The sequence below is a fragment of the Mesocricetus auratus genome, unplaced genomic scaffold (assembly GCF_017639785.1).
Source record: "Mesocricetus auratus isolate SY011 unplaced genomic scaffold, BCM_Maur_2.0 Super-Scaffold_4256, whole genome shotgun sequence".
NCBI classification, from domain to species: Eukaryota; Metazoa; Chordata; class Mammalia; order Rodentia; family Cricetidae; genus Mesocricetus; species Mesocricetus auratus.
The window spans coordinates 94,319,657-94,342,466 of NW_024429182.1; the positions used below are offsets into that span (position 1 = coordinate 94,319,657).

Here is a 22,810-nt window from a genome sequence, read left to right on the forward strand (position 1 = left end):
AAAAGTCAGCCTGGACTTGATTGTAAGCTCAAGCCAGCTGGGCAGCTTGGTAAGACCCTGTGTCAAGAGAACAACAATAACAAAACCCAACCAAACAAAAGAAGGGTTGTCAAGTGTGGTGCTCAAAGGCCAGCCTTACATAAAAAGCCCTGAGTTCAATCCTGAGCTCTGCAACAGGAAGGAGGGTGTTGCGGAACATTCCTTTATACTGTGAAAATGTGTCACTGTGATTGATTTAATAAAGAATAAATATTTGAATGGCAAATAGCTAGGCAGGAAGAGTGGGACTTCTGTGGACACAGAACTCCGAGAGGAGGAAAGGCAGAGTTGCCGCAGGATGGAGAGGAAGCAGGATGGGCAGTACAGAGTAAAGGTAACTGAGCCATGTAAAAGAATGTATTAAATTCTAAGAGCTAGCTAGGAACCAGCCTAAGCTAAGGCCGAGTTTTCATACTTAATAAGAAGTCTCTGCGTCATTTTTTTCTAACTGGCCATCCAAAGAAAATCTGTTTACCGAGAGGGGCTAAAGGAGGGCCAGAATACATCATCACTGTGAAGTAGCTAACTATTACTTCTTCCTCTTCTGAGATAATAATTGGTATTGGTTGATTGTTGTCCTCACCCTTATTTACTTTTTTTCCCTCTTAAGCACATTTTCTGATTTTGATTACTACTCTTAAAATCTTTTTTTTTGGAGCCTATCCTGGCACTCGCTCTGTAGACCAGACTGGCCTCGAACTCACAGAGATCCACCTTCCTCTGCTTCCCGAGTGCTAGGATCAAAGGTATGTGCCACCAACGTCTGGCCTACTCTTAAAATCTTAAAATGAGCTGGGCAGTGGTGACACATGCCTTTAATGTCAGCACTCCTGAGGCAGACAGATCTTTGTGAATTTGAGGCCAGCCCGGTCTACAGAGTGAGTTCCAGGACAGGCTCCAAAGCTACAGAGAAACCTTGTCTCAAAAAAACAAAACAAAACACAACATAAAACAAACAAACAAAAAAAAATCTTAAAATGAAGGTTGAAGGTTGTGGTAGCATTTATTTATCATGAAAACCAAAGCTACAATCTCTTCTTGAAGCCATAAAAAAAAGTGGTGAGTGAATTTTTATTATTTTTTAATCAATGGTCAGTTCAATTTTCTTATTATCTATCAATGGATAGTTTGGATTAAGCACTCAAATCCTATATATACATATATAATCACCTTGCCCATTATTACATTTTGTATAACCTGACAAGATACTACAAAAATGGAAAATTAGAGGCAATTTTGTTTGTAAAGATAGGTAAAAAACAAACCTAAGCAAAAATAAAGTATTGAATATTTCCTATAATAACTGTTTACTTCGGAATCATTGGTGGACTCAACAGTTGAGACAACTTAATGTAGCTGGCCCAGGAGCAGAATAAAAGGGACATACGATTATCTCAATGATCATAGAAAAAAATCTATTGAACTCATTATTTAGTATAAAAACTCCTAATTTATAGAGAAATTCTTACATTCAACCAGACATCAGTTAAAAAAATAAACTCATCAAATACTATGCTTAGCCAGATGTTGTGAGATAGACCAATAATCAGTGCTTGGGAGCTGAGGCAGAAGCACTAATTGTCTGTGGCCAGCCTGGGCTATTTATGGATACCATATGTTGAATATCACTAAAGCAAAACCATAGCAGAAGCCGGACTATTAGTTCAGGGTCATTCTCAATTACACAGAGTTCCAGGGCAGCCTGGGCTACAATCCACTTCAAAACAAACAAAATTCCAACAAATCAAGAGACATTTGCTGGGCCTTGGTGGCGCACGCCTTTAATTCCATCACTCATTGGCAGAAGCAGGCAGATCTCTGTGAGTTGGAGGCCAGCCTGCTCTAACTGAATGAATTCCAGGAAAGCCAGGGCTACACGGAGAAACCCTGTCTGGAAAAACCAAACCAAGACAAAAAGGACAACGCTTAACAGAGAAATGTTAAAAACGTTCCCATGAGATCTGTCAAGTCTTCACTAGCAGCAGTGGGAGGTTATCCTACAAGAACACGGAAAACGGAAGCTCAGAGAGGAATCTCTTATTTGCAGGAATCCACTCATTTGTTGTGGCAGGGGTGCTAGACCTCTCAAGGGCTTGGGCGACGCAGAGTCATGGGGACGACACAGCTGCAGGGATTGAAATATGGACAAAGGGCAGTAGGAAAGTAATACTTAGAGAAGGTGTAGATGGGCAAGCCATGGTTTGTGACATTATAAAAGGACACGGTGCCAGCCTCATAGTCTAAGAAAACCCCTATGCGGCGAGGTGGCACTGTCATGGAGAGGAGCAGGGAGGTGGAGGAGTCCTCATAGGCTCTGTACTCATGCTTGTGTTGCAGCCCAATCACCCAGTACCCGCTCTGGGGCTGGTACCTGGAGTAGGCACTCTGCTTGCTGGGATACTGGCTGAAAGAGAACATGGGTTCCACTGGGTTGCTGCACACACCCAGGATCCACGCCGTCTTCTTGGTCACGTCCACCTCCCAGTAGTATTTTCCTGAGGAGAAGTGCTGAGAGCCCAGGACACTACAGTCATGATGGTCTTCCAGACAGGAAGGCTCAGACAGCTTGGCACCCACGAACCTCACCTGCCTCCGGTTTTTAGACAGGACGAGATTTAAATTCGCCGTCTGTGGATTCAGAGTCACGTCCACTGTAGGAAAAGATACAACAGCAGCAGATGAGAATGGTGCATAGGTCCCACGGCTCTGAGAGGACAAACGGAATGGTGGTGGGGTGTGTCTGGGGGTGGGGGGTGGGGTGGGGCGGCAGGTCACGACTTAGAATTAGTGGAGGAGAGATATGGACACCTAAGACCCGAAAGAACATGCAAGTCTGTTGGGGAGAAGCAGTAAAAGAGGTTTGCAAGTATCAGTTCAGAGAGGCCATGGAGGCTACTCACCCCAGTAGCTCTGGACGTCTGTCAACTCTGCAATGAGACAGTAGAACATGTTAAAGAGAACCGACGGTCTCAGGTCTGCCATCTGAGGAGGTCTGACAATGGTGGGGAACTCAGAAGGTGTGAACTGGTCACTTCATTTCCCCTTAAATAGGCACTGCATTACCTTCAGCGTGCCTGTCCTCTGACTTCTCTCATAACTGCTACTCTCCAACACCCACCGCACCCTCTGCCCTGTTTCTTCCCGCTGTAGTAATCCCACATCCAAAGTCTCCCCGACTCACCTCGAAAGACTCGCAGCATCTTTTTCAGATCCGGGGCTCGAAACAAACTTTTCAGCTTGGTGGGGAGAGCTTGAGGCTTCCTCAGGGTCCAGAACTCACTCCTAGTGAGGGTACACCTTATGAGAACTTCCGGGAGCTGACTGCCTCCCCATCCCTCAGACCCATTAATGAGCTTCAACATTCTTTCCTGAGCAAAGTCAGCATTCTGTAAGGGGCCCTGCGCTGAACCAGAAGACTGGGACTATGAGCCAGCTGCTCATTAACTACATGTGCTTCAGTAGACGTTAACTTTTATTAAAGCCTCATTTTGTTTCTTTTCTTTTGTAAGTTCCATAAGATACAATAATTTTCCCCGTTCTCTCTCACTGTTCTAACGACAGAAGCCAACTGAGAAGAACTGACAGAACTCCAGTAGCTATGGAGTCCTTTGCTACATCTAAGTGTCAGTACCGTATCAGGATGTCCACTAGGAGGCGCCGGAGATGCCCACACTGATCAGAAACCCTGCTTGCTGAGGCTAAAAAACACCGAAAGAAAGGGCTTGCTTCAGCAGGGTGTGCGGGCTTAGACTTCACAGGTACACTGTCTAAGAGGCCTGAAGGCACTGGGTCTATAGGCAACTTTAGATGCCACCTTAGTGGATGGCTTTGTAGATTCGAAAGAGACTTGTTCTGTCCCAGGGTCAAAGCCATTCCCTTCATGCCTCAGGTCTGCTTTTGCTAGAATTGACACAAAAGGAAATCTGAGCACTACGCAGCAAAACCTGGGCTGGAGAGCTAGGGGAGAAAGTAAGTCTCAGCTGGCACGTGAAAAGCCAATTCTCAAGCCTGGGCAAAACATGGATGGTGAGTTCCCTTTAAGATGCACAGCCAAGGGCTGGAGAGATGGCTCAGAGGTTAAGAGCACTGACTGCTCTTCCAGAGGTCTTGAGTTCAATTCCCAGCAACCGCATGGTGGCTCACAACCATCTACAATTCAATCTGGTGTATATGTAATAAATAAATAAATCTTTAAAAAAAATACTGAATCATTCCTTTACTTAAATTTCTAAAAAAAAAAAAAAAAAAAGATGCACAGCCAAGGACAATGTGTGTTGAGGCAGCTGTGGCTAGGAAAACCAGTATCAAAGGCTGGTAGACAGGTTGGTGAAAAAGGAATCTACTGACAATTCTGTCTCCAATTAGAGTCCCCTTACCATACCAATTCTCCAGCCAGGGATGTCAGTCTACTCCCTTATCTTCGAGATCCCTAAAGTCCCATGCGATTCAATACACCAGTTGCAAAACTACCCTGCCTGTGGCTTTCCCCCTTTCCCACAGGTAATTATTTTTTTTAAATATTTATTTATTATGTATACAGTGTTCTATCTGCATGTATATCTATGGGCCAGAATAGGGCACCAGATCTCATTACAGAAGGTGGTTGTGAGTCACCATGTGGTTGTGGATAACTACACTCAGAACCTTTGTTTTTTGGTTTTTGTTTTTTTTTTTTTTGAGACAGTTTCTCTGTGGCTTAGGAGGCTGCCCTGGAACTAGCTCTTATAGACCAGGCTGGTCTGGAACTCACAGAGATCCACCTGCCTCTGCCTCCCGAGTGCTGGGATTAAAGGTGTGGGCCACCAACGCCCGGCAACTCAGAACCTTTGGAAGAGCAGCCAGTGCTCTTAACCTATGAGCCATCTGTCGTACCCCTCCCACAGGTAATTCTATAGAGGGGTAAGCCCAAGGGAATGAACTTATGTTCTCACATACCTTTTTGTGACATCGCTCACATCCTAGGGTAGAAAAAGACAAATTAAGTGAAGGACTATGTCGTCTTCCCACATTATCACCTGGTATAATGACTAAGACTCCCCCCCCCCAAAAGAGAAGTCCAGTTACTACGAAGTATAGATGAGATCTCAGAGGAAGCCAGATACAGCAGGTATGGTGCATGCCTGTGATCCTAGCACTTAGGAGGCTGAGGCACAAGTATTGTGTTTGAGGCCAGTCTAGGTTACATAGTAAGTCCATCTCAAAACAGCTAAACACTCAGAAACAAATGAAAACAACCCCATCTCAGAGTTCCTGAAGGCCCACGGACGAATTTCAGTAAGTTCCTTTGTTTATTGACAGTGCTCAGGATCGAAACCAGGGTTTCATGTGTGGTGGACAAATGTCCCATCACTGAGCTATGTCCTCATTCCTGTGGTTGAAATGTTATGCATGTGTATTACCTGTTATTTGCCATACAACCTGGCCCTTGAGACAGCCCCAGTTTTCTTTTGTTTGTTTGTTTGTTTTGGGTTTTTTGAGGCAGGGTTTCTCTGTGACTTTGCAGGCTGTCCTGGAACTAGCTCTTGTAGACCAGGTTGGTCTTGAACTCACAGAGACCTGCCTGCCTCTGCCTCCCGAATGCTGCGACTAAAGGAGTGTGCCGTTGCCACCTGGCTGAGACAGCCATAGGTTTTAAATGTGGTTCTTACTCAAACTTCATCCTTAGATGATGTACATGCACACACACAAGCTCAGCCCCAGATACCTGGTAAGTATCTGTTACTATAGGGGAATTCTACTCCAGAGAGCAAAAGCAAAGGCTGGTGGCACACAGCCTTATCTGATGGGAATGGCAGAAGTCGTAAGGCCAGCATAGCTGTCTGACAAGGATCCATCAAAGCTGAGCCGAATGACGGCCACCATGCCATCTCTGGTTTTCATCTCCATCTGTTGCATACTTGGGAGACTTTTAATATTTGTGCAATTTGGGGAGATTAGATTAATGGTAAACTTCTTATGAATCACTTATGCCTTCTCCCAGGAGGACTGCTTCTAAGCTTTCCCAGCAAAGTCCTGAACACACTGCCCCTCCTGCTTGAAGGCCTTCCTTATTCCTAGAAGGCTGTGACACATACAAAGAATCCAGAGGTCTCTCTATGAGGCTCTGAGACAGTTTTGAAACTTCTGTCCCCGAACTTACTCAAAAACAAGACAGTCAAAACAAAATAAACTTAAGAAGGTCGACAAGATTTGGTGAGCTAGTGGACTTGGTCACAGTTCGGACTGCAAGCCTCTTCCCACTGTATACTCAGGCAATTACGTGGCATACACAGCAGCAAAGATTAGCTGAAGTTCCCATACCAGAATTTGAATAATAACTGCAGTAGCTTTGGACTGAGGTTATTTCTTGGGCACTCTGACCACTAATAGTTAACTGTACACTGCTTGGGACATGACAATATGCCTGGGCTGACTTGAAGATTTTGTTTTGGTCTAACATCCTTGAAGCAACCAAAGCTACCAGTCTGAGAACAGGCTGCCATATGCCTCTAGTCTTAAAATTTGGGTTATGGGTTAATGAAGAAAAACAAGAACTCTGTCCATCAATGATGTCAAAACTTGAAGGAAAATGATTGGAAATAACTCTGTTCTGTCATAGTTTGTTAATGATGACTAAAAAATGAGCAAGAAAAAGTGAAACTCAAGTCCAAAACTAAAAAAGATAAAATCTATGTTTTGGAACAACATGAATCCTGTTTATAAAATTTTGTACAGGCCGGGCGTTGGTGGTGCACGCCGTTAATCCCCAGCACTCGGGAGGCAGAGGCAGGCAGATCTCTGAGTTTGAGGCCAGCCTGGTCTACAGAGCAAGCTCCAGGACAGACTCCAAAACAATACAGAGAAACCCTGTATCAAAAAACAAAAACCAAACAAACAAACAACAACAACAACAAAAAACAAAACAAAAAAACCCCGAAATTTTATACAAATAAAAAAAGCATCCAGGCTGCTAGCCAGTCAGGGCTGCAAGATTTTCCCAACTACCACACCTGGCTCATCCCCCACCCCCGACCTCTTACATCCTCTGCTGGAACCTGTCCACTGGCAGGGGATGGCTCTCTGGCAGGCTTGTAGGTGCCAATGCTCTAACTCGAATTTGGCATGTGTTTTCCCATGAGGAGACTAAACAAAAGCATCTTACCATTCCCATTACAGCAACAGAGAAATGAGCTGCCTGGTGAACAGAGGTTTTTTAGTTGGGGTTAGACACAGGGCAATGTAAAGAGCTTTGGAATGCCTTATCTGATGGGAAGTGGCCAGGAGTGCTGGGAAATTCCCTACAATGTACAAATGAGAACCTCACAGCTGAGGTTTATCCGTCTTAGAAAGCCAGTAGTCCTGAGGTTGGTAAAGCCTCCTGGAGAGCATTGTTGGATACAACAGGTCTTCACAATTCCAGATAACCACCCGGGCTGCTCATGGCTGGCAATAAATAACAATGAAGCTTCCCTTAGCATTTGCATCTGAACTGTTTTAGGCTTTAGCCCAAGACCTCCTCACAGTTCAATAAAAAAGAAGGTAACAGAAAGACAAAGCAATACTTTTTTCCTCATTTCCATGATAATCCTAGTGCCATACAAGACGGAAAATGGTTTCTCTTTTCCCTGGTTCCTGAAGCAGGGGGTCCTGGCCATTCTCACCTGCAGCAGCTCCACCGTGGACCCCTGGCACCGGTGCTCCAGGTCTGAGATGAGATCTTTCAGTGACTGGCTCTGGTGGATCAGGTCCCCCTCTGCCTTCTCTATGATGCTCAGCCCCTTCTTCTCTTCTGCTTCCAGTTTCTTCAGTTCCCTCTGCTCCTCCCGGTCCAGGATGCTCCTTAGCTGCTTAAACTCGGTCTGGATCCGGTGTCTCTCAGGCTCTACCTGATTCTTCAGCACCAGAAAAGAAAAACAGGCTGCTGGCCCAAGGGTTCTCCCTGGGGGAGGAGGGGCAGGAAACAGGCTGCACACTACTGTCCTGGGCCTGCTGGTCTAAGAGTGGAGGTACATAGGCCTGTAGGGCCTCCCTGAGCCTCAGGCTGCCTTATCTAGGGTTTGGAGATACACCCTGAGATTCTTGGGTGAGTTTAGACTCCAGGAAGCTCATGTAGCCTCTTAGGCTTCTAGGTCAGCCTCTGCTTCCAGTTTCAAGCCCTGGGAGAAATTACTGGTTTATAAAAATCTACCATTCTTCCTTCCTTCCTTTTTTTTTTGTGACAGGGTCTCACTATTGCAGCTTTGGATGGCCTGGTATTGGCTCTGTAGACCAGGCTGGCCTGGAACTCATAGCCATCAGCCTGTCCCTGCCTTCCAAGTGCTAGAATTAAGGGAGTGTACGACCATGCCTGGGAAGCCATTCTTTCCCATATAGTTGCCTTAAAAAACCTGGGATATGGCCCAGATGTTGAGGTGTTCCAGAGAACCTGGGTTAAATTCCCAGTACCTAATGGTGGCTTACGAATGTCTTTAAGTCCAGTTCCCTCTTGTGGCCTCCTCAGGCACCAAACACACTTGTGGTAGACAGTAATATATGCAGACGAAACACCCAACATATAAAACAAAGCAATACAATAAAGTTTAAATTAAAGAAACAAATCAAAACAAAACAAAAACCCAAAGAAAAGTAGATTGCCTTTGATTTGTTTGTTACATAACTTCCACCCCAATTCCCCTACACAAGGAAAAGGGCCAGACCCAGAGGAAGTTCTACGCAGAATGGGAGACACTGAGGCAGGCAGCCCTGGTCCTTGGCTACCTTTGTTGCTGTCCCAGATCACTTTCTGGAGAATCCTACTTGCCTTCCAGGATTCCCTCTTCTCTCGGATAAGAGCTTTTAGCTTCTCAGCTTCCTGCTGCTCCTTTCTCAACTTCTTCAGAGACTCCTGGAACATCTCCTGGAAGGAATATACCAGGTTAAAGAGGGTGCAGCCTCAAACAGTCTTAGCACCTACACATGGAAAGACTACCAACCCCAGGCTCCACAGTGCCTTCTCTACACAGGGAATGCAAACGTCCGCCTAGACAAGCAGACAAGCAAGAGGAGAGGAAAATCTCTGCTGCTGAGCTGGGAGCCACCTTCTAGTTCAACTTCTGAGTAGAGTTCCACAAGGAAATTTGGGCTTCAGGTATAGTTCAGTTGGTAAAGGGTTTGCCTAGCATGCAAAACATACTGGACACTTGTAATCACAGAACTCTGGACATGACGGCAGTAGGACCAGAAGTTCAAAGTCATCTTTAGGTACATAGTCAGTTTGAGGCTATATGGACTACTTGGGACTTGTCTCAAAAAAGAAGAACATAAACCAAACCAAAACTATAAAACAATTAGGAGAGAGCATGAAGTAAGCTCAAGCCTGGGACCTGTTCCCACCTGGTAGTCCTTGGCCACCTCCTCCATGAGGAATGTGTGATGACCATGGTGTTCCTGAGATCGCTCACAAAGCCAACAAATTAACTTCCCATCCTCCTTGCAGAAAAGCTGGAGTTTCTCTCCATGAAGTGCACAAAGAATGACCTCTAGCTGCTTTCCTGGGCCCAACACGACCTCTCTGAGCCTCTTCACTATGATGGCCAGGTGTCGATTAGGCCGGAGGTTCCCAGGCTGGTAGGCCGTCCTGCACACAGGACAGCTGCTCTTCCCTTCTTGGTTGGGCAATGACTTGTCACCGCTTCCTGTGATGCAGTCCTGGCAGAAGCTGTGACCACAGTCTATGCTCAGCGGTTCTGTCAGGAGCTCCAAGCAGATAGGGCAGGTGACTTCATCTCGGATGTCCACCAGAACTGCTGAAGTCATTGTAGCCACTCTCTTGGCTCCTACCTGCCCAGCTCTGACAGGTAGACTGTTTTTGCTTGTAGAATCCTAGGTAGAGAGCAAATGAAAAAGCACGGGCTAAGGAAGGAGAGAGAAAGAGGAACGGTGCTATGCATGCTGAAAAGAGAAGATAGATACATGGGGTAACAAAGTCTCTCCCTCCAACTCAAGCTGAGCTCACATCCAACACCAACTTCCCCTCTTACTACAATGCTTACTGTTTCCTTTACCGCCTCCTGGATAGAAAGAAAAACAGGGACACTGGAGAGACATTACAGAGTTGCCCACCAAGCATGTTCTCAGTGTTAAAAATAAATAAACACACAACTGTCCCAGGATTTTGGATTTGCTGTTCCTGTTGCAAGGGAACCCTTCATTCTGGCATCCACACCAATAACTTCTCCCATGTTGTCTTATCGGAAGGCAACCATTCTTAGCAAGTTCTCACTAGCTTTGTTTTTCTTATCATCACCTGGTTATTTTTAATGGTCTGAGAGAACAGAGTCCTTTGTTTTTTTTGTTCGTGGTTGCACCCACAGAAGCTAGCATAGGACCCTCCTTTAGTGGAAGAACTGATCCTTTCCCATGAGCCTTTTCACCTCATGGTTTATCAGTCCCCTATGCCTGGTCTCCAGGATCACAGGTATCTAAGCTTGTGGACATTGTTCCCCTCATGCCTCTTGCTCAGCTTCTTCCCCCAAACCCCCAAACAGAGAGGAATGGGAGCAATAGGTTTTACAACTAACATGGCCCCCTCTCCCTTTAATGTGTATGGGTGCTTTGCCTGAATGTATGTCTGTGCACCATGTGCATGCCTGGTGCCCACAGAGGCCAGAAGAGGGCACTGGATCTAGGGGAACTGAAGTTAGAGATAGTTGTGAGCTGCCATGTGAGCACAGGGAACCAAATCTGAGTCCTCTCCAACAGAAATGTTACTTTCATTTCAGGCAAAACCACATTTGGAATCTACCACTCTCTGGAGAGTCTTTACATCATGAAAGAATCTATGAGAATAGTAACGGGCACAAGAACAAATTGTATATTACTGTCAAAAGGCAAAATTACAGGAGCTGGAGAGGTAGCTTAGTGATTAAGTGCTCTGGCTGCTCTTCCAGAGAACCAGGGTTCAATTCCCAGAATTTACATGGCTATTCACAATGGTCTGTAACTTCAGTTCCAAGGGATTCAACATTCTCCTCTGGCCTCTGAGGGCACCAGGCGCATGAGTTGTGTACAGACATATATGCAGGCAAAACACTCATATCCATAAAAGTAAATTAACTAGAGCTGGGCAGTGGTGGCACATGCCTTTAATCCCAGCAGACAGGAGGCAGAGGCAGTCAGGTCTCTGTGAGTTCAAGACCAGCTGGGACTGTTACACACAGAAACCCTGTCCAGAAACAAAACAAAACAACCTCCCCCCACCCAAACCAAACCAACAAACAAAAACAAAACCAATAGAGGGGTGTTGGTGGCGGTTGCCTTTAATCCCAGCACTTGGGAGGCAGAGGCAGGAGGATTTACAGAGGCCAGCCTGGTCTACAGAGCAAGTTCTAGGGCAGCCTCCAAAACAATACAGAGAAACCCTGTCTCAAAAAAACAAAAACAAAAAAACCAACAAACTAATTCAATAAAAAAGACAAAATTGTGTATATATTCCCCTATGACGGTGCTGGAATCCAGGCCTTACATTTACTAGCAGGGCCTCTACCACTCAGCCACACCCATACCTAGTTCTGCAAATCCAAAATGAGTTTATATGCAGTCCTACAATTCAACACTAATCGGAACCAAAAATGGCTCACAATACTCTGCCTTACCACCGAGGCCAGCTGTTTACAACCAGAGAAAAGGAAGTGACACAGGAAGCCGGAAGTTAGGTAGAGACAGCCAGATTGGTTCTGACATCTGAGACTATTTATACAGTTGCTTCTGATTGGCAGAGCCTTGGCTACTTGCTGCAAGAGTAAGCTCCGGTCTCTTTACATATCAAGTTAGGTTACAGTTCACTAATGTAATATGAAACCAAGCTTAAAATGCAGGCTGGCGGCTTTAGGTCAATTTAGTGCCAATTAAATAAAACTGCTGATAAATGGAACAGCATTTGAAAACTCATCAGTGAAGCCAGACCCAAGGGTTCCAATGGGGATGAACTGCACACCAGAGAAAAGCAGCTAGGAGTGTAAAGGAAATGCCTAAGTGCACCAGGACTTTGCCGGTTGTTACACAGCTATGTATGCCAAGCAGAACTATGCCTGGTGTGGTGGCGTGTGCCTGAAACTCCAGCATTCGGAAGGAGCGGCAGGCAATCTGCTAGGAGTTAGAGCCAGCATGGGCAAAATAGGGAATATTACAGCAAGACCCTTCTCAAACAAACAAAACCAAGGCACAAATTTAAGAAAACAACCTGGGCTTGGCAGTGCACACCTTTAATCCCAGCACTCAGGAGGCAGGGGAAGGTGATCTCTGAGTTCCAGATCAGTTCTGGGATGAGCTAGGAGTTCATAGTGGGACCCTGTGTCAAATAACTAACAAATACCCTAAAAAAAGAAAATTGTACTCTTGTGATTTCAAACTTGCTACATATGAATTATAACTCAATAATGCTGACCAATAATAATAATGATAATAATAATAATGATAATAATAATAATAATAATAATAATAATAATAATAAAAGTGGCAGGGGGTGGGCAGGATCAATTCAGTAAAATGGCTTGGTGCATGATCGTCTAAGAATAATTTACCACTGTGCTGTTAAATACAGCAGCTACTCATCGCTATTGAGACCTGACATGGGTCTTCCAGTTTTAAGTATTTAAGAAATACACAGACTTTTAAAGTTTTGTATGGAAAATAAGTATCTTGTAAATTTTAATTGACTGTATGTCTTAATATTTTTCATGTATTGGGTTCCATAAAGTCAATTAAAACTAAATCTACTCACTTCATCTTTTTTGCTTGGTTTTTCTGATACAAAGTTCCACTAAGGAGTCCTGGCTACCCAGAATTTACCTTTATGCTTTTGATGGGATTATAGATGTAGGTGAACATGTCTCAAACTTTTCTTCCTATGTAATGGGGCTAATAGAATACTTAAAATGACAGTGGCCCAATTTTTTATCTCATTAGAAATTGCTGTCATTTCTCTTTCTAATGGGACACATTAGATAACCAAGGTTTCTTTCTTCTAGGAAGACTAGAGTGGGAGAGGCTGACTCTCTGGAGCAAGAAGGCCAAATCAGTAGCACAGGAAAGAGAAAAGAATAATGCAGGGTCAGGGAGCCCAGCTGAACCAGAAGACCAGGAGCTGGAGAGATGGCTCAGTGGTAAGAACACTTGTTCTTGCAGAGAAACTGGGTTTGGTTCTCAGCCACACTGCAGATCATAAGTGCTTGTAACTCCAGTTCCAGTGACTTGGATGCCCTCTTCTGGCTTCCATGGGCTCCTGCATGCATGTGGTACACACATACTCAATTATGATCACACATATACATACACTATTTTTTTTAAGATCAGCGAACCACACTAGAGGCTGTACAAAGAGCACTAGCCTCCACTGAAACTCTCTGTACAGCACATCAGCAATGAAAAAAAATTTCAGGGTATTTAGGATGCTTTAGAAGCACCAACCTTTGCCAAGCAGATACAATTCAGGGCACAAAACTGCTAGAAAGGGGAAAGGGGTCCCAAAATACAGACTGACACTTAGATCGGAAGCACCTGTTAGAACAGAAGTTCATCAGGATACCACAATAGCCTTCACAATGAAAATCAGCGATAACCAGGGACACTGGGGTCAAAGCTGGGGACTCAGAAAAGGAATGAAAAAGGCAAGGGGAAAAACTTGTCCACCAGACTGGCCTTGAACACATGGAGACCCATCTGCTTCCTTCCAGAGTGCTGGGATTTAGGGCCTGTGCCACCATACCTGGCTAATGTTATTTTCTATCTTTATGTAGGCCTACATTCCAATCAACCTATTATCAGGAATTGATCTCACATAAAACTGGAACACACCCAGGCGTTGGTTGCACATGCCTTTAATCCCAGCACTTGGAAGGCAGAGACAGGCAGATCTCTGAGTCTGAGTTTGAGGCCAGCCTGTCTGCAAGAGCTAGTTCCAGGACAGCCTCCAAAGCCACAGAGAAACCCTGTCTCGAAAAAAGAAAAACAAACAAACAAAAAAATTGTGGTATCTCACTTGTAATTCCTATTACTAAAAATGTTATATTTTACTGTGTTTAGACATAAATAGAGGTCATATCCTTTTTAAAAAAAATATACTATAAAACATTTAACACTTCTTATTACCCCTTTTCTGATTTTCTTTTTGAGACTCGGTCTTACGTATCCCAGGCTGGTCAGCAACTCACAAGTATCTGAGGATGGCCTTGATCTTTGGATCCCCCAGCCTCCACATCCCAAGAGCTGGTATTATAGGTGTACACCTTGTCCCCCTTACCTCCATATATGGCACAGCATCACCCCTGGTCTACTACCTTTCTTTGCTGTTGGGGATCCAACTCAGGGCTTTGTGCATGCCAGGCAAGGACCCTACCAACTGAGTCACACACCCCAACTTCTTAGCACATTCTTTCCAAAATTGTTTTGATTGTGCATTTTTTTTTAAAGTTAGGCCTGGGGTTTGTCAATAATAACTTCGTTTGAGAATTTACCTCGCCAGCTGGTTTGTTATGTATTTAGAACTCTGCTCTAGTTAACTTTCACCAAAACTTTAGGATCCACACATTGTATTGCTCTGCCCATGCTATATATTAAAAGTGTTGAAGGCTGGGCGGTGGTGGCGCATGCCTTTAATCCCAGTCCTTGGGAGGCAGAGGCAGAAGGATCGTGGTGAATTTGAAGTCAGTCTTGTCAACAGAGCTAGTTCCAGGACAGCAAAGGTTGTCACACAGAGAAACCCTGTCTCAAAAAACAAAAAAACAAAAACAAAACAAAAAAGGTGTTGAAACTCAAAAACTAAATAACAGGCTTAGAGTGTCAGGTCCTGCAGTATAGCTGTAACACCTATTCTCTTGAGCATGCATTTCTCTCAGCTCACTGATGTCCCTTTGCTGAGCTCAGTCAGAGCACTAGGGAAGAGGTGTAGAAGCGGGAGGATGGTTAGCTACAGGGCAGCTTTGGTTACATTCCCCACCCCACCCCCCAAAAAATTAAGAGTGCATAGATTTTACATACATGTTGATATAGTATATAAATTCAATGCTCCCGATCTCAGCGAACTGGTTCATAATCCTGGGCCACCTGGGCCAGAAGTGACGCAGGAGAGTAATGGAACGCTAGGCACTCCCCAGAGAAGGTCCACAAATGAAGAGCATCCCCTGAGCAAAAAATCTCTCCAGAACACATCCGGAAGCCTTTAATTAACTCCGAGGGCCAGAGGGCCTCGCTAAGGTCTTTTCCCAACTCCGCCCAGCTTGCCTCGGCTTCCTCAGGAGAGGCCCCAGGGTTCCTAGCTCCGGCTGGCTGCAGCCAGCGCAGACCGGGGAGGGGCAGGTCGAGTGGCTCGTCTCCCAACTCTTGCTGGGAGAAGTGCGGCCTGCTGCGGAGGGGATAAACCTACTTCCTGGGCAGCCAGGCTGGAGCTGGGGGAGGGGGATGCAGACCTCTGAATCCACGCGGGTCCCCAAACGGGACACTTTCAGAGTAACGCGCTTTCGCCTCCAGAATCCAGGTTCAACGCCTGTAACCCCCTTACACAGCCTATTCCCAGCTGCAATCGTGCCTCTTCGATGCTTCCCAAACTTAAAAACTGCAGTCCCGCACTCTTCCTCCATGCGTGAACCCCAATACAATCTGTAAGGTGGAGTAGACTCTCCACACAAGTGGGATAGCAGCGACTGGTCAGAAAATAGGTTTGCTCACCAACCTAGAATCCGGGACCTGGATCAGTGCCGAGGACTTGCGGCCAGCCAGGAGACTCTTCGTTCAGGACCAAAGCCAGACTCCAGGCAAAAGAGGAGGGGCTGCGCTGGAGGCGGGGCTGCCTTTGGGCAGCCTGGGACGGTCTGAAAACCAGGGACCAAGAACAAGGACAGAAATGCTTTTAGAGAACAGCAAGTTTTGATGCCTATGAGAACACTATCATTTGAGACTTAAGCTTTTGACCACCATGTAAGTGTTTACTACACCTGCTCTCGCTACCAACATATTGAAATATCTAAAGAATAAAAGGTCATCGGACGGTGGTGGAGCATGCCTTTAATCCCAGCACTCGGGAGGCAGAGACAGGCAGATCTCTGTGAGTTCCAAGAAAACCTCCAAAACTACAGAGAAACGCTGTCTTAAACACCCCCCCCCCAAGAATAAAAGGTTTAGCCATATAATTAAATGGTGACTGCATTTGACGTACCATTAAAATCTATCAACTTTAAATTACAGGGTGTGTGTTTATATAGAGACCTGTGCGTGTCTGTTATTTTAATGCACAGAACAAAAAGACCATATACCTTTAAATTGAAGTTTTATTATACATTACATATACAAAACTTTAGCATTTAGGAACTGGGCTATAGATTTTTTTTTAAGGCAGGGCAACTCCGAAAAGTAAAAGAATGACAAACTTCTTGCCTGGGAGATTAACAACCCTAAATCATCTGATTTTAGAGGATGGGGGTGGGGGAGGAGCTGGGAATGTGGCTCAGTTGATGGAATGTTTACCTAACAAACTGGGCTTCCTGGCTCGCACCAGTAATTCAGCGGTAGACTACAAAACTGAGGCAGGAGAGCACTTTAAGTTTAAAACCAGCCTGGGCTGTAGAGTGATTTTGCCTCAAAAAGCTAAAAAAAACAAGCGAAAGACCAAGTCAGGAATATATGCTAGGTGTGAGGAGTGGGAGAGTATGGTCCAAGCCCTTTTTTTGTTTTGTTTTTAAAGACACAATTTCTCTGTGCAGCCCTGGCTGTCCTTGAACTCACCATGTAGACCAGATTGGCCTTGAACTCAGAGATCCACCTGCCTCTCTGCCTCTCCTGAGTAGTACTGGGATTAAAGGTGTGGGCCACCACTGCCTGTCTCCAAGCACTTTTTTTTGTTTGTTTGTTTGTTTGTTTGTTTGTTTTTTGGTTTTTCGAGACAGGGTTTCCCTGTGGCTTTGGAGGCTGTCCTGGAACTCGCTCGGTAGACCAGGCTGGTCTCGAACTCACAGAGATCCGCCTGCCTCTGCCTCCCGAGTGCTGGGATTAAGTCATAGAAAAACAGAACAGAGAAGACAGGACATTGAATGTCTAACATACATGGGTCAATGTTTATTTTTGAGAAAGGGTAATGTGATATATATGTGTATACACACATATGAAAATGGTATGCACGCTCACACACAAAGGTTGACTTGGAACTTGCTATGTAGTTGAGGATGGTCTTGAATTCCATACCATTCAGCTTCTGCTTTTGTGGTGCTGGTATTGGAAGCATGTATCACCTCACTCAGTTTATGCAATGTTGGGGACTGAACCCAGGGCTTTGTGTATCTGTCAAATACTCTGTCAATGGGGCTAGCCTCTAGAAGAGATGTATGATCAGCACCAATAGGTGTTGTCTTATGGAAGAAGAATTCGGTAAGGTCTCAAAGTTAGGGAATAAAAATGTGGAATAAAAGGATCTCAGAATTGTGGTTCTTCCAGATTCCTGTGTTTTACACTCCTGTGATGACTCCAGACTTGGTTGTTGAGTTACATAAAACTGCTGTAGAACCTTAGTTTGCCTTCTCTTTGTTTCTTCAAATTCCAAATCAAGTCTCAGAATTGTAGCTTTTTTACTACTATTGAAAGGGGAAAACTAAACTGAAAGGCTTCACTTCTAATAATTTAGAAATAAAGGGACCAGACCCTCACTCAGCCCCCTGCTTTAGTACCCATGACAGGTTACAGAAAAGACACATAGACCTCTGACACAAGGAAACTCCAGATCCTCTGTCCTCCAAGAGCCTAGGGCCAAAACTGAACACAAAAGAAACTCCAGACCACCACCACCTGTCACCAGCTTCCTAGATGCTTGGTTCCTGGGAACAGTTTGGCCACAAAAGAAACTCCAGGGGGACCAAAACCTGCCCTGTAGTCTCCAGGATATAGTTCTGAAAACTATTGGTATCTATGCCTGCAATCCTAGCACTTGGGTGGCTGAGGCAGGAGAACTGTTGTGAATTCCAGAAAGCATGGGCTTTCAGAGTGTGACCCTAACTCAATAAACAAACAAACAAAAAAAAATCAGACATAAGCAAAATCATTTTTCTGGAACTGACTGATGGAGAATATCTTTGTGGCATCAGCTATCATCTTTGACCATTTTCTGTTCTATCTTCAACTGTCTCAGAGCTACCAGGAGCTTTTCCTGCAAGGAATGTGTTCCAAGACGGTATGAATTAAAAGGGCTTAGAGATATGTTTTTTTTTTGTTCTGTCTTATTTATTTGTTTATGCTTTTTCTTAGATTGTTTATCTTTCCTCTAAACCATAAAATATCACTGACTCCAATATTCCTGTGATAATGGAAAGGCAAGCTCTTTTAAAAATATCTTATTTAAGAATAAATGTGTGTGTGTGTGTGTGTGTGTGAGAGAGAGAGAGAGAGAGAGAGAGAGAGAGAGAGAGAGAGAGAGAGAGAGAGAGAGAGATTGATTGATTGATTGAAACAGAAACAGACACAGAAACAGAGGAAGCCCTAAGAGGGCATCAGATTTCCTGGAGCAGTTATCAACTGTGTGCTGTGGGCCCTGGAGATCTTGGTCCTCTAGAGGACTCCCATGCTATCTCTCTATCCTTAGAAGAAAATCTTACAATTTAAAAGTCACACATATATCACATGGTGTTCTTCACTGTGATACACCCTAGAAGCATACTCTTTGTTCAGTGAACTGAATCCATCTAAAAAAGTCAAGCTTGATGGTGGGCAATTGTAATTCCAGGACTAGGTAGGTGGAGACAGGAAGTTCCTTGAGGCTCACTGGCCAGCCATTCTAGACTAATGGGGGCTCTTGAGGACAATGAGAGACCCTGTCTTAAAAATTAGGTGAATGGTGCCAGGCAGTGGTAGTGCACGCCTTTAATCCCAGCACTTGGGAGGCAGAGGCAGGCAGATCTCTGTGAGTTCGAGACCTGCCTGGTCTTCAAGATCTAGTTCCAGGACAGCCTCCAAAGCCACAGAGAACCCCTGTCTTGAAAAACCAAAAAAAAAAAAAAAAAAAAGAGGTGAATGGCATTGGAATGCTAGCTGAGATGGTCCTCTGACCTACACACACACACACACACACACACACACACACACACACACACAGGCATGCACCTACACACATAGGAATACATACGCACCATAAAAGTATTGAAAATAATAACTTTCTGTCCAAACTTTCAAATACAACACATATGTGCCACAAGTCTAGTCTGCCTTTGAACTGTTTTTCTATACATGATATGATGCAATTTCAATTTCTTATATTCTTAGAATTCTTTATATATTTTTTATTTTTCTTAATAGTGTAGGGGGGCAGAGGTTGATATTGCGAATCATCAATCTCTTCCCTACCTTATTTTTGGATAGGGTGTCTGTCACTGAATCTGAGCTCACTGAACCTGATTAGTTAGATTGACTAGCCAGTGAGCCCCTGGTATCCTGTGTCCACCTTCCCAGATCTAGAGCTACAAGTACACACCCACACAAACACACCTTGTTGTTTTTACACAGGTACTAGGGATTCAAAGTTAGGTTCTTGGGCTAATACAGGAGATGCTATATCTACTAAACCATCTCCCTAGTCCCATATTCTCAGTAGTGTTTGTTGTTTGTTTGCTTGAGACAAGGTCTCACTATGCATCCCTGGCTTCCCCCTCCTACTATTCTTTTTTGGGAGTGGGTTTCCAGACAGGGCTCTGTGTAATGGTTCTGGCTGCTCTGGAACTCGCTCTGTAGAGCAGGCTGGACTGGAACTCATATAGATCTGTCTGCTTCTGTCTCCTGAGTGGGATTACAAGCCACTGCCCAGCTCCGTGGTATTCTTAAAGGCAGTAATTTTCTATTTTGTAACAGTTCTGTTCATGTCATAAAACTACATAAAGTGACATTATTGTGCCCAAACTCCAAACCCCCCAAATCACCAAGACCCATTCCAATGCAAAAGCAAAGAATCTTTTATTGTTTAACAAGCTAACCCCATTAGCTCGGATCCTTTGTTCATCGTGGTGGGTGCCTAGAGAAGGAATCATGAGGCCTGGAAATATATTTGGTAGAGCAAGGGGAGTGTCTAGGAGTCTGTAACAGTCTCAGGATTGGTGTGCTTCCGGGCTTGGGCAGCCTGTACTGTGATGATTGGCCAGCTGGTTGTTATGGCCGATAGGCCCTCCCAGGGCGGTTGCTATGCTCTGCACGGCACTGTTATGCACTTGTACCGTAAAGCACACCCAGAGTGGTAAAGCAGAGCCCCGCCAGCTAACTTCTGATTGGTTCCTTGCCACAAGGAGGGTATCTGACCTAGTGACTGGGGCAGCCTCAGCAAGGTCATGCAAGCACATATTGAGTCTTTTCTGCTGTCCCAGGGAACAAAGGGCTGCCTCTGGATTGAGAGGAGACAGACGTGGTCCTTGGACAAATGGCGGTTTATGAAGGAAAAATTATTCGAATGAGGTGTTTAATTTTAATTGGGCATACTAATTAGGTGAGCCAAAGGGAACTTTTGATTACTGGACTTCAATAGCTGGATCTTGGTAGTCAGCCTCAGGAGGAGAAGTGGCCAAGTAAGGGAACAGACCTGGGGGGGGGGTAGCTAATGTAATCTAAGGATTTGTAGCTAAAGCAGGAGGCTGGTCCCTTCAACATGTCTTTTTTTTTTTCTTTTACTATTTTATAGTAGTTCTCACTAGTGACATACAACCTTTTAAATTGTTGAGCTATAGACTGTACATAGTAAACTAACTGCTAACTCCGTGTTAGACTGAACTTCAACCCAGGCCAGTATTTCCCTAAGTTAGCATAGTCAATTACTTCTCAAAAAATATTTCCATTATGAACAAAAGTATTATGTATAAAATGCAATGATAAGCAGGGCGTTGGTGGCGCACACCTTTAATCCCAGCACTTGGGAGGCAGAGGCAGGCGGATCTCTGTGAGTTCGAGGCCAGCCTGCTCTACAGAGCGAGTTCCAGGACAGCCTCCAAAGCCACAGAGAAACCCTGTCTCGAAAAACCAAAAATAAAAAAATAAAAATAAATAAATAAAATGCAATGATATGTATCTAACGTATTGAATGTAAAATGTTAAATTCCATATAACTATGTGCCTCACTGGAAAAAAGTTGGTAGATTATTATTTCCTAAAATCAACCCAAATATTAGACAACAGAGAGGGTAGAAGCTTACCAAAGCTCACATTTTCACAGAAGGTGGAGTGTGTTCTTACAGTTGCAGCTACTCTCTTGTGTCTTTATCTGAGCCTGCAGTGACAGTGACATTCACTGTGCCGTGGAAAGCAGGCTACCACCTTTACAAAAGAAGTGCACTTATGTGATCTTCATCTTCAGAACACTGAATCAGTATAACTCCAACAGCCAAACAAATCTTATTTGTCGTGTGTGTGTGTGTGTGTGTGTGTGTGTGCGCGCGCACACTTATGTGATCTTACTTCACCTTCAGAACCCTGAATCAGCATAACTCCAACAGCCAAACAAATCTTATTTGTCGTGTGTGTGTGTGTGTGTGTGTGTGTGTATGTGTGTGTGTGTGTACCCCTGCTTATAAAATGGCTTCATAATGCTCTGTCCTGAACTTTTCTGTGTGATGAGAATTCTGGCTTCACCTAAGGTCTGGCAAAAGTCCGCCAACTAAATTTGGCAGCAGTAGAAACTTCTCTTCTGTGTCTGAGAGGGGATGGCTCTACTTGCAGCATTGGGAATGAGGGAGAGGTTAATGCATGACACATTAGACATAGGCTAGCCATGTGGTACCAAGGAAATCTTCAGAGCTTTGCTTTGACCTTAAAGAATGGCAAATCACTGAAAACATTTTTAATGAAATTAAACTTCAGGTTTACATTTTGAATACTGAATCAACTTCAACCACAGAAATTTAGAAAAAAATTCAAAAAAGTAAATCTAAAAACGAGTGCCTATATATGAGGTATAGTTACTCATGGAGATGTAGCTGAAGAGCTAGTTGATTTGAGACAGGTAAATGTTGAAAATAGGACAGTGTGCTGACTGTCTGAATTAAGAGGGAAAAGGGGAAGATGGGATGACTTCTGAAGGGACACTAGCTCAATGGAGCATGTGACTGTGATAGGCCTGGATCAGTTTCCTCTGCTTTGCTACAAACCCTTAGATTACATTCCTGAAGCTAGCCCCCTGGTCTGTTCCCTTATTTGGCCACTTCCTCCTCCTAAGGCTGACTACCAAGATCCAGCTATTGAAGTCCAGTAATCAAAAGTTCCCTTTGGCTCACCTAATTAGTATGCCCAATTAAAATTAAACACCTCATTCGAATAATTTTTCCTTCATAAACCGCCATTTGTCCATGGACCACGTCTGTCTCCTCTCAATCCAGAGGCAGCCCTTTGTTCCCTGGGACAAATATCCCTTACCCCTCCCTTGCTCCTTTTCTACCCTCTCCCTTGTTCCCTTCCTCTTCTCCCTCTTTTCCCCATCTCCTGTCTTTGTCCCTGATTGCTGCCCTCAGTCCCTCTAGGACAAATAAATCTCCTTTGTACTGATAACTTTGTCTTTAGGGTCCTGAGCCAATATTTTTCCTTTCAATGTCTGATTTTTAGTACTGAAAATAGAAACAACAAAAAAAGCAGAAAGATAGACAAAATTTTTCATTTTATCTTTAAAATTTTTATTTTTTTTGGTTTTCCGAGACAGGGTTTCTCTGTGTAGCTTTGGAGGCTGTCCTGGAACTCACTCTGTAGACCAGGCTGACTTTAAACTCACAGAGATCCACCTGCCTCTACCTCTTGAGTGCTGGGATTGAAGGCA

The 22,810-nt window shown here is 44.4% G+C and overlaps 1 protein-coding gene across 5 annotated transcripts; it reads right to left on the minus strand.

Annotated features, from left to right (window-relative positions):
- Positions 1-1,023: 1,023 nt before the first annotated feature.
- Trim6 (tripartite motif containing 6) lies at positions 1,024-15,823 on the minus strand. 5 transcript variants are annotated; one of them, XM_040757281.1, is made up of 8 exons: positions 15,725-15,823; positions 9,391-9,879; positions 8,819-8,914; positions 7,680-7,910; positions 4,975-4,997; positions 3,221-3,321; positions 2,940-2,966; positions 1,024-2,690 (listed from the first exon to the last, which is right to left on the minus strand). In XM_040757281.1, exons 2-8 carry the CDS (start codon positions 9,811-9,813, stop codon positions 2,125-2,127), a joined length of 1,467 nt encoding a protein of 488 aa, XP_040613215.1. In that variant the 5' UTR covers positions 9,814-9,879; positions 15,725-15,823; the 3' UTR covers positions 1,024-2,124. The 5 variants fall into 5 exon arrangements, with proteins under 5 accessions (XP_040613215.1, XP_040613241.1, XP_021079370.2 ...); XM_040757307.1 differs by having other exon boundaries at positions 15,721-15,778; XM_021223711.2 differs by lacking the exon at positions 15,725-15,823 and adding an exon at positions 15,034-15,679.
- Positions 15,824-22,810: the final 6,987 nt, after the last annotated feature.